Source organism: Corvus hawaiiensis, chromosome 20 (assembly GCF_020740725.1).
Source record: "Corvus hawaiiensis isolate bCorHaw1 chromosome 20, bCorHaw1.pri.cur, whole genome shotgun sequence".
Taxonomy (NCBI): Eukaryota; Metazoa; Chordata; class Aves; order Passeriformes; family Corvidae; genus Corvus; species Corvus hawaiiensis.
In genome coordinates this window covers 8136795-8149486 of record NC_063232.1, presented here as the reverse complement: position 1 = coordinate 8149486, position 12692 = coordinate 8136795, and the positions used below count along the sequence as shown (strand labels likewise).

At 46.0% G+C, this 12692-nt stretch overlaps 1 protein-coding gene across 8 annotated transcripts in view; it reads right to left on the bottom strand.

The window, feature by feature from the left end:
• Positions 1–7560: 7560 nt before the first annotated feature.
• GTF2IRD1 (GTF2I repeat domain containing 1) overlaps positions 7561–12692 on the bottom strand; it is a 73235-nt gene continuing 68103 nt past the window's right edge. For 7 of the 8 annotated variants that reach the window (XM_048324350.1, XM_048324349.1, XM_048324352.1 and 4 more), the window contains 5 exons: positions 11190–11267; positions 9921–10113; positions 9425–9462; positions 8589–8725; positions 7561–7814 (listed from right to left, as the gene is read on the bottom strand). In XM_048324350.1, the coding sequence (XP_048180307.1) occupies positions 7740–7814; positions 8589–8725; positions 9425–9462; positions 9921–10113; positions 11190–11267 (521 nt within the window). In that variant the 3' untranslated portion in view covers positions 7561–7739. The remainder of the gene's footprint in view (positions 7815–8588; positions 8726–9424; positions 9463–9920; positions 10114–11189; positions 11268–12692) is intronic. The other variant, XM_048324355.1, reaches the window with a different exon arrangement.

The window sequence follows — 12692 nt, the reverse complement described above, 5'->3', positions numbered from 1 at the left end:
AAACAATTCCATGGGGGGAGTCATTGTGCCTCTTGAGGATTGGCAAAGACCTTCCTCGGGATGTACTGCCTTAAGTCTTTTTGTTTTAGCAAAACGAGCTATTGAGGGGTGCCTGGGTAAAGTTAATAGCCAGACTACAAAGGAGACTGCAAGGCAGGGGAGTGACCTTGGGCTATACATCTTTTCCAAGGATGTCAGGTATATTTTGCTGAGATGCCCTGGAGGAGAGAACTTAGATATCCTCTGGTACTGGTGTACCAGCTGGTAGGGTGGCCAGAGGTGTTTCTAGTCACTTCAGCAACTATTTGATCAGTTAACAAATGATTTCTGAATATGGGATTGTGACGGGGGAACTCATTTTACAGGGTGATCCTTCAAAGGATTATGGCTGCTTTGAGAATTCAGTGGGACCTCCATACCCCCTGGCACCCTCAGAATAAGTTCAAGTAGAAAGGATGAATGGAGGAATGAAGAAACACCCTTTGAAGGTGGTGATAGAAACTAAGATGCCATGGGTATGGCTTTTGCCATTAGCTTTGGCAAGAGTAAAAAGCCAAACCCCCAGGGGATATTCAATTATTTCCCTCTGAATTGTTTGGGATTGAGAGGAAAGTTGTGTGCTAATGTCTTTACAAACAATTTGATGGGTGTTAACGTCTTTGAAATGGATCTTAATGTCTCTACTGACTTTGGGCAGCAGGTTCAGTAGGGGGCCCAGACAGTTTGGCTCCTGAAACAGGCAGGGGTCTGCAAAAGCCTGAACTTCTGAGCTTTGGGGTATAACAGTAGGTTCAAGGGGGGATATGTGGTAGGTGGTTCAGGAAGGCTGTACCTTCCTAGTACCTCAGCCAATGGGGAAAGGAAGAGGGCAGCGTGCGGCCAAGAGTTAGGATAAAAGGGAGGCTGTGCCCTCCAAAATCTCAAGAGAGAAAACCCCACGGGTGTGTGCCCCAGGGGCCTCTCACCATATCTGAATAAAGTTGAAGGACTCCTCTGTCTCCTTTTTCGATATAAACCTCTGGCGTTCGTGGATTTTCCTGACGGGAGTCTTACCCTGTTAATTTTCAGTGTGGCGGGGAGGTGAAGATGTATATTTAAACCAGTATGTGGCCAGCATACTGTGTCTCATGAAATCTCTTTGACAGGAAGCCCCAGTTAGCACAGACGCTGCTTTTGGGCTTTGCTGTTCATAGCATTCAACCAGGACTGCAGGAACAGCAGTCAGGACAGCTGAACACAGGTGGATCCTCCATACTCATGTCAAGGTCTCTAAAACCCCAGAGATCTGGACTTCTCAGAAGGAGGAAAAGGATGGGAGACCTGGGCTATCAATAGCCATGGATCATCTACAAGGACCTCTAGTGATTAGTGGGCTAATATGAACTGTTATTGTTTACTTTATTCTCCGTATTTACTGTGTTCTCTGCTTCTCTGTATTTACTTGCCATACCTGGTGCAGGGACCAGAGATGGAAAAGTCAGGAGGGGATGTTTCAAATGTTCCAGGTTGTTTAAAAAGGATAAATTAATAATGAGTGGGGTTTGTAAAGACAAATTGAGAAATAAGAAGAGGACAGATTGATAGGGAAGATGTGTGCTAATGTCTTTACAAACAATTCCATGGGTGAAGATATGGGTGTTAATGTCTTTGAAACGGTCTTAATGTCTCTGCCAATTGCAAGCAGTAGGTTTGTTGCAGAGCCCAGCAGCTTGGCTCCTGAAACAGACAAGTAGGTCTGGACAAGCCTGAACTTCTGAACTTTGGGATAAGATGACAGGTTCAAGGGGGAATATGTGGTAGGTGGTTCAGAAAGGTTGTACCTTTCTGTACCTCAGCCAATGGGGAAAGGAAGAGGGCAACATGAGGCAGGGAGTTTAGGATAAAAGGAGGCAGCATCCTCCAAAACCTTGAGTGAGAAATGGCCGTGGGCATGTGCCCCAGTGGAATCTCTCCCTTTATTTGAATAAAGTTGAAGGACTCCTCTGTCTCCATTGTGGACACTGGCTTTTCATAGCATGATTTTCCTGCCTGGAGCTGGAACAAACTCTCCTGTCAGGCACTCTCGGCCTGTCATGGCTCCTCCTGGTCCCTCTGGCCAACTTGGCCCCTCTCTCTGGGTGAACCCATTCTAGGGCCCTTGGCCCTTCACAAAGAAAACGAACTCTCTGAGGGGCTCCTGCCGGCTTCTCTGGGATAGGCTGCATCACTGCACTGGGCACCTCGCATATCCCTGGGATCCACCTGCCTTCTCCGTGTAGTAATGGCGCTGCTTGTACCCACAGTGCTGTGCCAGGTCCGGTTCCTCTGCCTCCTCCGCTTCGCCTCCCAGTGCCACTGCCCTCACCCCACTGCAGCGGGGCTTGCACAACTCACGATGCCCGTCCTTTGTCCACCCTGTTATGTGGCTAAAAATTTCCACAACCATGGTCACTTTCTTCTTCCAATTCCACATGCACTCCGTCTTCGTATCCCCCGTGCTCCTCTTTCTCAATTCAGTCTTCCGTTATACACTAATAAATCAATGTACTCTATCTTCCTGTATTTGATACAAAATTTACCTATACTTGCAGGCAAAATAACACCTTCTGGGTAGTTTTTTATCCTTTTAACACCATGAATATACTCAGGATTATTCTGCAAATCAAAAAAGTAAATGAACATATAACTCCATTCCATTCTGAAAGGAATGAGATAGATTTGTCTTTACAAACAAACCGTGGGTCTCCTGATAGGTAAAGATAGATACTGAGAGACGAAAGAAGCAATGGGAAGAACCATAAATTCCATAGGAAAAGAAAAAGGGGGGGTATACATTAGAAGGGGGTCTGTATTAAGCAATTTGGGAAGTCTGTACCACTCAAGCACCTCAGCCAATGGGGAAAGAGAGAGGGAAATGCAGCCGGGAAATTAGGATAAAAAGGAGACTACATCCTCTAACAATTTGAGAGACCCCATGGGAATGCCCCATGGCCTCTCCCTTCATTTGGATAAAGTAACAGGACTCCTCTGTCTCCTTTTTGGACATAAACCTCTGGTGTTTGTGGATTAATTTTCCTGACAGTTCCTTCTACAAAACAGCATTAGTTGCAAAATGGTCAGTCCCATTAACACGCCACTTTTTGCGATCATTTAGCTCATGCATCAGCCACCAAAGATAACAAGCTGTTTTCTTTTAAGGGTTCACACACACCCCCAACCCCCACCCCCAGCCTCTTCCAGTTCCTTAAAACACAACTCAAGGGGAAATTTTGGGGATCTGTTCTTCCCAAGATAGTCCCACTCCATATTTACCACTGTAGATACAAAAATGCTGCTAGCAAGGATTTTCTTGCTATTTTCTAAGCCCATGAGAGACTTTTCTCTCTCTCAGAAGAGGTAGCAGAGTTATGTAAACAACCAAACACCCGCAGCCTTGAAAGTCTTGTTTATAGTACAGTAGAAAATATTTTGACAATGGATGTTTTAGGATTTTAGCCAATCACCCCAAGGGATGGCTGATCCTTTGTCCAATTAGACTGTGAAGAAAAAAGTCTATAAAAGAGTTGTAAAATAATTAAATAAATCAGTCTTGCTCCACAATTCCTGCCTGCTGGATCTTCTCTCCTCCTCCCTACGGCTTTGGGACACGGTAATATACCCTAGGGTTGCAGTAATGTACCACCAACAAAAAAAACTTTTCTACATCTTTAAAACATATTTTAAACCTCTTACAGCTTTGTTTGTTTTTAATAACCTTTTACAATCTTTTAATACATTTTTACAACTTTTTACAATCTTTCCCTCAACTGAAATTATGCTATGAGCATTCCTGTGTTAGCTAGCGCGTGATCTTACACAAGCCAGTACAGTTACAAAACCTCTGAGCCCTGCATCGCTTCTGTTAACCACTTAAGAGTTTTTCAATTAGCTGGGCACTTGTACTCCCTTAAAAGTACAGTTTTCTGATTAGCTGGGAACTCGAATCCTCTTTTGATATTCACTTATGTAGTTTTACAATCACTTTTAATAGAAAATAATGAATTATATCATCACTTTTATAACTCAATCGTATTATAGAGCTCAGTTTCTGGGGGTATTCTGTGCTGCAGCTTATAGTTAGATAAAATTTTATACCCACAATAATGCCTTAATAAAACCCAGAGGTTTTGCCTTGAATTCACTGGATTATAACATCAAAGGATCTCCCTGAAAAAAACTTTTGATGCACAGCGGAGTCCTCCATCCCATAAATCCACAGAGCATCAAAACCATTGTCCCATCTGGGGTCACAAGTAAATTGTTACCAAAATCCTCCAAAATCATTGGGATAAATAAGACTCTCTAACACTGTCTTTTAAGTGTTAAGGAGTGTGTGTGTGGCTGACAAAGTTCCAGCCTCCACACAGATGCCGAAACAAAACTTTTTTTAGCAAACAAAGAAATTAATGTTCATGGGTTCTAAGTTACCTAATTCTCTTCATTAGTTAGCATTCTATCCTCTATTGGTTATTGATTTCTTACTCTTCATGCTAATTTGAACCACATTCTTTAGTCCTCTTACCATCTTTTTCTCAGATGGGAGATCTCCTACTTTCCAGGCCTTAATCTCCTCTGTATCTTCTGGTTACTCCAACGCCATAGAAGGGTCATAAATTTACAATCCCAGATGTCCAATCTTCAACTCCCTTTGGCTTTGTTTATTGAAGCTTGTCAGGGTTAGTTTTAGCAAACTTAAGGTTTCAGTGATTTAATGATGGAAGTAATAATAAGAGCCTGTGAAGAAACCTAACTAGTGCTGGCTAAAAGTGGGCACTGCTTGCAATTAATTAAAACAACTAATTAAAGTAAATAGTTAGGAACATTATATCATTTCCAACAAGCAAGCACAGGCACCAGGGCAGGAGTTTCCCACCCCAGCCACAGAAAATGGAAAGTGGATGTACTCCTCAAAATCACAGCAGGAATTACTGCTATTCACTGCTCAAAATATATCTGTTACCAGAACCCAGCAGTCTCAAAACCCAGCCAGGGTGCCCTGGAGGTGCCAGGTGGATGCAGAGCTTCCCAGCTAAGCAGATGGAGCAGGGCACAAGCTGCCCCTTAGTGAGTGGGGCTCAGGGGCATGCAGAGCTCCATATCATGGATCAGGAAACTCAGGGAAGAAACTTGAGCCCAGTCTTCTGACTCAGCCCATGCCATAGTGGCACAGCCAGCCTTCCCCTGCCCCATCTTGCTCACCAGGCTCTGAGCTGGGGATGCTGGTAGGGGGAGAGTCTCCTTGCTCAGTTTCCATACACCCCATCATTTACAGCCTTTATGATTACATTCAGCTCTCTGAACCAAATCATTAGTCCCCAGCACAGCTCCCAAGCTTTAATTTAACTCTACTGCTTGCATTCACCTCTGCCTTTTGGCAGCATCATCAGGGCCTCTGTGGGTGCAGTACTCCAGCCCCCCACCCTGCCAGAGCCTCCCTCAGCAGCCTCAAACATCCCTGTCATTACTGAACCATGCCAATGCAGTGTTAGGGCATAGGACTTTAATGTCCTTAACACAAAAAAAAATTTAAAATATAGTAAGTGTGTCCTCTTATGAGACATCTGCTTGGTGGGGTATGACCTGCAAATAAGCCTCTTTCAGACATTTGAGAGAAAGTGAGTTTTTATCTCTCAATCAGGTTTCCTAATTGGAGATGCTGCAGGTTTGAGCATCAGGCAGAAACAAGAAAGACTCAGATTTTGATGCCAACTGTTCAGATGTTAAACTGTATTTCTAACTTGGGTCACTGATACAGACTTTGCCACTTTTGTTCCATATCCTACATTTACTTGGGATTTTGTTATCTCATGCAATCATTTACATCTAACTCCAGAGCAAATTCAAGTTCAGATCCAGGAAACTGCAGCTGCCTTGAGACACGTCTACTCACCATCAAGTAACACTTCTATCCACTGTCCGAAGCCTGCTCGTGGCCTGAAGAGACACAGACTCAAGCAGACCAAAAACATGTAAAACAAATAAAGCAGCAGATTCTACTCAGAAAAACTGTCAGGAGTAACTTTGATCCTGTGTCTGCCACCATCTACCCACCAGCAGACCACAGCTACTGCTGTTGGGGCAGGTGTGCTGTGACAAGCCTGTGACCCATTCTGCAGTCCTGGAGGGACACCCAGCAGTGGTCACCTCACAGTGATGCCACATATCACTGCTTATAATGACTCCAAAGCTAGAAGCCTCAGGGCTCTTGCTTCACTGGTGGCTCATGCTGGGCTTCATTTACCTACACACAAGCCAGGATGGTTCTTCTTCTTGGTTTCTTACGCTGACATTAATTAGTTCCCACCATGTCTCACCCATGCACAGCTCTCAGCAGGCACAAAGCACAAGTTAAACACATGCGGTGGAAAGTAACAGCAGTTGGGGTCATTTGCTTCTGCTGCCCAAATGCAATGCTCCAGGAATGGAACAGAAATATAAGGGCAAGAATTTCAAATTATATCCCTCAATTTATTGATTTGTTTATTATATGGGGCAACACAGCCTAGGGTACATGGAGGAGTCCAGGGCCATCCCTGGATGCAATCAGCATTGCCACCTGCAGTAGTCCAGTGTTACGGAACCTGTGCAGCATCAGTGTGATCAACCTGCAGAACAGGAGGCTCAGGGGGGACCTTCTTGCTACAACTGCCTGAAAGGATGTTGTAGCCAGGCAGGTGGCGGTCTCTTCTCGCAGGTAACAAGTGATAGAACAAGAGGAAATGGCCTCAAGTTTTTCCAGGGGATGCTTAGATTTGGTAATAGGTAAAATGTCTTCAACAAAAGGGAGGTCAGGCATTGAAATAAACTGTCCAGGAAAGGGTAAGCATCACCATCACTCCACCACCATTCAAGAAACATGTGGTTGTGGTCCTTAGGCATGTGGTATGGTGATGAACATGGCAGTGCTGGGTTAATGGCTGGACTCAGTCTTACAGATCTTTTCCAAATTAAACAATTCCACGATTCTATTGTGAGAGCTTTCTCCCCCAAAAGGCATCAAAGCCTCCTATGAAATCACAGAATCGTAGAATGATAATCATAAAACCATAAAATGTGAAGGACTTCACCAGCCGAAAATTCTTCCTGGTTCAGATGCCAGTTAAATGCATGCAGTCTAATCCTTCTGCGCCTTTCCAAGTCTGAGATGGCAGGAGGCTCAATCAATACAGGAGGGCTTGGGGGGATCTCACCTCTTGGGGGGCCTGAAACCTCCTTCCCCCTTAATCCAAACACACTTCAGCTCTGGAGCCAACAGAACTCATGGGTGAAGGTGCCTGATGCTTGGGAAGGCTGGTTCCCTCCTCTGTCACTACTGCAGTTCGGTACCACTCCTCTGGCAGCTCTGTACATAAATTTTTACACCTCTGAGGTAAATTAAATGAAGCATTAAAACGTTTCAGGCCTCTTGGCTTCAAGCACTGGTGACACTAAGGATTTACTGAGCAGCCAAAGTCCAACAAGGTCTGTCCAAGGGGTGCCCTTCTGCCCTTATTCTTACCTATAAATGTTATTTATCAATACTATATGTAATAAAATAAGTACTTTTAAGAGCAAGGCAACACTTTTTATTTTTATTTAAAAAGGCCTTGATGGCAGGAATATAGTGTAAAAATCATTGGAAAAACTAAAAGGCATCAATACATATTGGAATATACACTTTTTACATAAATTACATTTATTTATTTATTCTTTCATTTGAGGTTCTTATTCAATATTGAGGTCTAATAGTTAATAGGTCCTGGGATCTGGACGTTTAGACCACCGTAGTCTAACATGTACATGTTCATGGGCCATTGCTGAAAGAGAGGGAGAGAAAAAGAAGGCAAAAGCCTCTGTTAGAACACAACACAAAACCATGCATCAAACCTCTGACATGTTCCAACACTGGCTGTTGCCCCCACTTTCCAAGTAAGAGAACAGAACCAATCCCAAACCAAAACACCACCAGCAAACTTGACAGAAAACCTTTTAAGTTTATATTTCTCTTGCGCATTTTTGGGGAGTTTTATTTGGTATCACCCACAACTGAAGCCAAGCCCTGAGGAAGCGCAGTTGTATGCATCTCCCTGACTTTATCTCCTATTTTTCCACTTTTGTGGCATTCTAGAGCTCTGCACTGCTCTCAAAACCAAGCTACAGGTACACCCAGCACAGCTTGGACCATGGGGAACCACTGGGTCCTGCTGAGAGGCACCACAGACCTGAGGTGATGTCACCAGCACTCGTGTTTTAACCCACTGGGTTAAAACTGAGGTGGAGGGATTTGCTGTCCCATATGCAGCACCCACTAAAGCTGAGCACCCCCGAGGCACACTGCAGGAATGTAGGAGAGTCCCAGGGGGTGTTGGACACTTTGCTCTGCTGACCTCCCCCAGACAAACCCTGCAGACAAAGACAGCCCCACAGGTGTGTCCCCTCCTTCGCCAAACCTGCTTGTGCCATTTTACATCATACTTTATAGTGTTAGTCAGGCAGAGAGAGGTGGTGACAGTTCGAGGAGAACAGAGAGCAGCATCCTGAAGCAGAAAGATAGGTAGGCAGTAACCCCCCTAGTATCTGGAAGGCTTTACCACAAGTGAGATCTGATTTGTTGAGGATGTAGACTCCATATTGGAAGAAGAGGAAGAGGAAGATGAGGAAGAGGAAGATACCGAGTTCCCTTCGGAGATCCTCTTCCGCTTCCGTTTGGGAACACTGATGTCTTTCTCTGCAAGAAAAGCGGGAAGGCATGAGGTGTCCGAGCCCTGAGAGTGGTCCCTAAATGTGGGGACTCATCTGCCCTCTCTGACCTCGCCTGTCACAGAGCATCCCCCTGCAATGTTCTGTTGTGGCCTCCATGACCTGGCACAGAGCTGTCAGCTTTCCTCACACTGTAGGCATGCTCTTGCTTGCCAGATCTCCCTTCTCTATTCATCCACCTCTTTTCATAAAACTAATAGGATCGTACTTATCTCTAGGACTGCTAATTCTGACACATTTGATTAAAACTGTCTGAGATTTATTGGGATGATGGGACAGAGAGAGAAACGCATTCCCAGTGATGACAGAAACCTTGTTGCCTTAGAAATTCAACTGCTAAATGATGGCTCAAATTAAGGGCTTTAACCAGGGAATAAATTGCTCATGGTGAGTAAATTGCTAATGGGAGAAGGATAATCATATCCTCCAGAACATGCTGGAAGTTTGAGCCAAACAGCCGAGTCTGCCCACAGCTCACAGAAGTGGAATCCTCCAAGAGGATAGTTTACTCTGGAACAGATGCTGAGCCTGACTTTTTGTAAGGTAGGATCTTCTTCCCATCCTGCCCTGAGGATGTGGGAGCTTCAAACACCACGTCACAACTCCCATCCATTTTCTCTCCCACAGTGCCAGCAAAGCCACAGTTATGTCCTAGCCCTTCCCTTACCTGTTTGTTTGGCCTCAGTGCAGATTTCAGCAAATGGCCTGTGGAAGAGACAAGGGGTGAGTCAGTTGTTTCACTCTGTGTGCCTGCCTGTGCTGGGACACAGCCCAGACCCTGACCCTGACCCTCCTCCAACACTCCTTTGTGTGGAGAGGGGACTTGGGAGCATCCCCAGTGCATCCCGGAGGGAAGCAACCTGAAAGAACTCAGCCGGATCTCTGAGTTACTTGCCCCCATGTGATGTCCCTTCCCAGTATCATCATCCCAAATCGCATAAGAAAGGGGACAAATCAGCCCTGCTAACTCTTCACTGTGCCCACCCATGGGCAAGCACCTCCCCGCAGCACAGGACAGTGGATGCCAGGGATGGAGCATCCACCACACAGGTATGTGGTGGCTCTGGTGGCCTCATGGTGAGTTGCCCTCCTTATGGCTGAAGAAGCAAGGACAACACTTAACAAACAGAAACCTCCCCCATCACAAAGCTGGAAAAACTTACTGGAGCTGGTTTATAATCACTATTCGGATGCTCTCCCGTGCCTTCAGGATCTTCTCCAGCCGATGAATGTCATAGGTATTGGGATTTCTGAAAGGGATATCGTCTGGCAACCCGGTCACCTCCACAGCATCAGGACTGTCCCTGATGAGTTTATAGGGCACCATGACAGGCCGGTTCAAGCCCAGAGCCTCTCCTGTAATGGCAGAGCAGAGGACAGCACAACAGCTTTACCCTACAGGGCTCCAGAACCAACCAAGTGAGGACCAAGAGCCCTGGGGGACTTTGGGAAGCCATGGGTGCTATGATGCCCAACCTTTGCTGTAGTCACGTCCCACCCAGCCATTTTACATCTCCCTGCCCAATTTATTGTCTGCTCTGTTAGTCTCCATTTAGAATTCTGTCAGGAGCCTCAGGTGAGTTCAGGACACACACACAGCCGCACTTGCCCAAGCCCATGGCTGGACCAGCAGCAGCAGCATGCAAGACAGCCCAGGACAAAGGGGAAATGGAAGAGATTTGCCCATTTCATCTTGCCTCTGTATGTCAGCAGGTCTGGGCGTCGCCCAGGATGGAGATCAAAGCCATCCTCATCCTCATCATATCACATCACATCACATCACATCACATCACATCACATCACATCATCACGTCACATCATCCCTGCCCATTTCTTGAATCAATTTATCTCTTTGGCCTCCACAACATTCTACGGCAGTGATATACCTCAATTTAATTCCTTGCTGCATTAAAAGCCCTTCCTTCTGTACAATTAAACCCACTGCTCACCTCTCTGGATACCCCTCCAGTTCCTGCTCAGTGGGGAGCAGAGAACATCCCTCACTCCTGCACTGTTTCTAACTCTAAGAGCCTGGTCCCACCTTGCATCTCTGCAGCCCTAAAACCTGAAGGTGTTAGTGGCTACACAGCCACGTTTCTGGTTTTCCTCCTGGAGAGTTTGTCCCATCAAAGGCTGACATCAGACTGAACAAATCCTGCTACTGTGCTGCATTTTGCCATACTCCTTCCCCTCTCCAAGACTGAGCAACAAGGTCATGAACAGGAAGGTCATGGTCCCACCTGCCAAGAGTGAGACACAGGGACGTCCCTGGGGACAGGCTGTAACATGGAGCAGCAGGACAATATCTGCGCTGCAGCAGCTGCCATGTGCTTGGGCTATAAATAGAGGGGCCTTTGTGGAATTAATTTTAACTGTGGCTGCTCTCAGCAAAACCAACCTTACCCTGTGATGTGTACAAGCAAGAGACTCACCGTATTTTTCATTGAAAAGCTCTTTCACTTGCTCTCGGAGAATCACCTTCTCTCCAAGCCTGTTGGCATCGTCCTCATCTGCAAAAGCAAGAAAGGACAGGGGTGAACTTACCTTGTTTCCTTCTGAGCCCCTGGAAAACCAATCTCACTGATATAATGCAGGACAGTATCTCTGTCTCTCTGCCCCAGCATGGCCTGGGGACACCTCAGAGGTGCTGCTCTGTGCTGGTACCCTGCAACACCTTTCAGAGCTGTGCAAAGCAGCTCTAAAATGCTGCCAGATCTTCATTTGCCATGTGCTGCCACAGCTAAAAGCATTTTATATCTACTTTGCAAGGCTGTAAATGACTAGAAAAAATGCAAAGCAATGAAGACTCAAGCCCTCAGTGCCATGAAGGCTCCCACAAGTGACATCAAGGAATGAGAGAACACTTTTATGGCTAAGCTCCTAAGTGAAGTATTGTTTTATAATATCCTATATAATCAGCTTGGCTTTACTAGCTTTTTTAATTATCCTCATTGTGCTAAACAGTTTCTCTTTCATTCTCTCATTTCAAACGAGGTGCCTAAGACAGTAGATTTTTACACTCAGCTATTTAGCATCCTCAGGAGGCTCTAGGACAAATGACTAGGGTCATGATGCTAACTTTTGACCTAGGGTCAAATGACCTTAACCCTAACCCTAACCTGTCCTTTTCGATGCCTTTTTTCCCCCCACAGGTATAAAGTGAACACATCTTATCTGCCTCTTGCTGCAGTCACCCCTCCAGCTCCTAGCCAGCTGGGATGTACAGTGCAGGAACAGCTCAGTGGGGTGGACTTCCCACCTTCTCTCCTCCCAAAGAGGATCCTCACTGCACCCAAGGAAGGCACTGTCACCCAGAACTGGCAAGCCACTGGGTAAAAATAACGAAATCACTGAATGGTTTGGGTTGAAAAGGACCTTAGAAGACCATCCAGTTCCAACTTCCTGCCATGGGAAGGGACAGCTTCCACTAGACTAGGTTGCTCCAAGCCCTGTCAAATCTGGCCTTAGACACTTCCAGGGATGGGGCAGCCACAGTTTCTCTGGGCAACCTGTGCCAGGGTGTCCCCACCCTCACAGGGAAAAAATTCTTCCCAATATCCCATCCCACACATCCCTCCCGGCAGTGTGAAGCCATTCCCCTTTGTCCTTTCACTCCAGGCCCTTGTTCAAAGTCCCTCTCCAGCTCTCTTGGAGCCCCTTTAGGACTGGAAGGGGCTCTAAGGTCTCTGTAGAGCCTTCTCTTCTTCAGGTGAACACCTCCAGCTGTCCCAGCCTGTCTCCAGAGCAGGAGTGCTCCAGCCCTTGGGTATATTTGTAGCCTCCTTTGGACTCATTCCAACAGGTTCAGGGCTTTCTTGTGTTGGGAGCCTCAGCCAGATGCAGTGCTTCAGGTGGGGTCTCACAAGAGCAGATGGCTATTCATGGTGGGCTTTTACAGCATCAAGGTGATCTCTGAAAACCTTGGCATGAGGGAT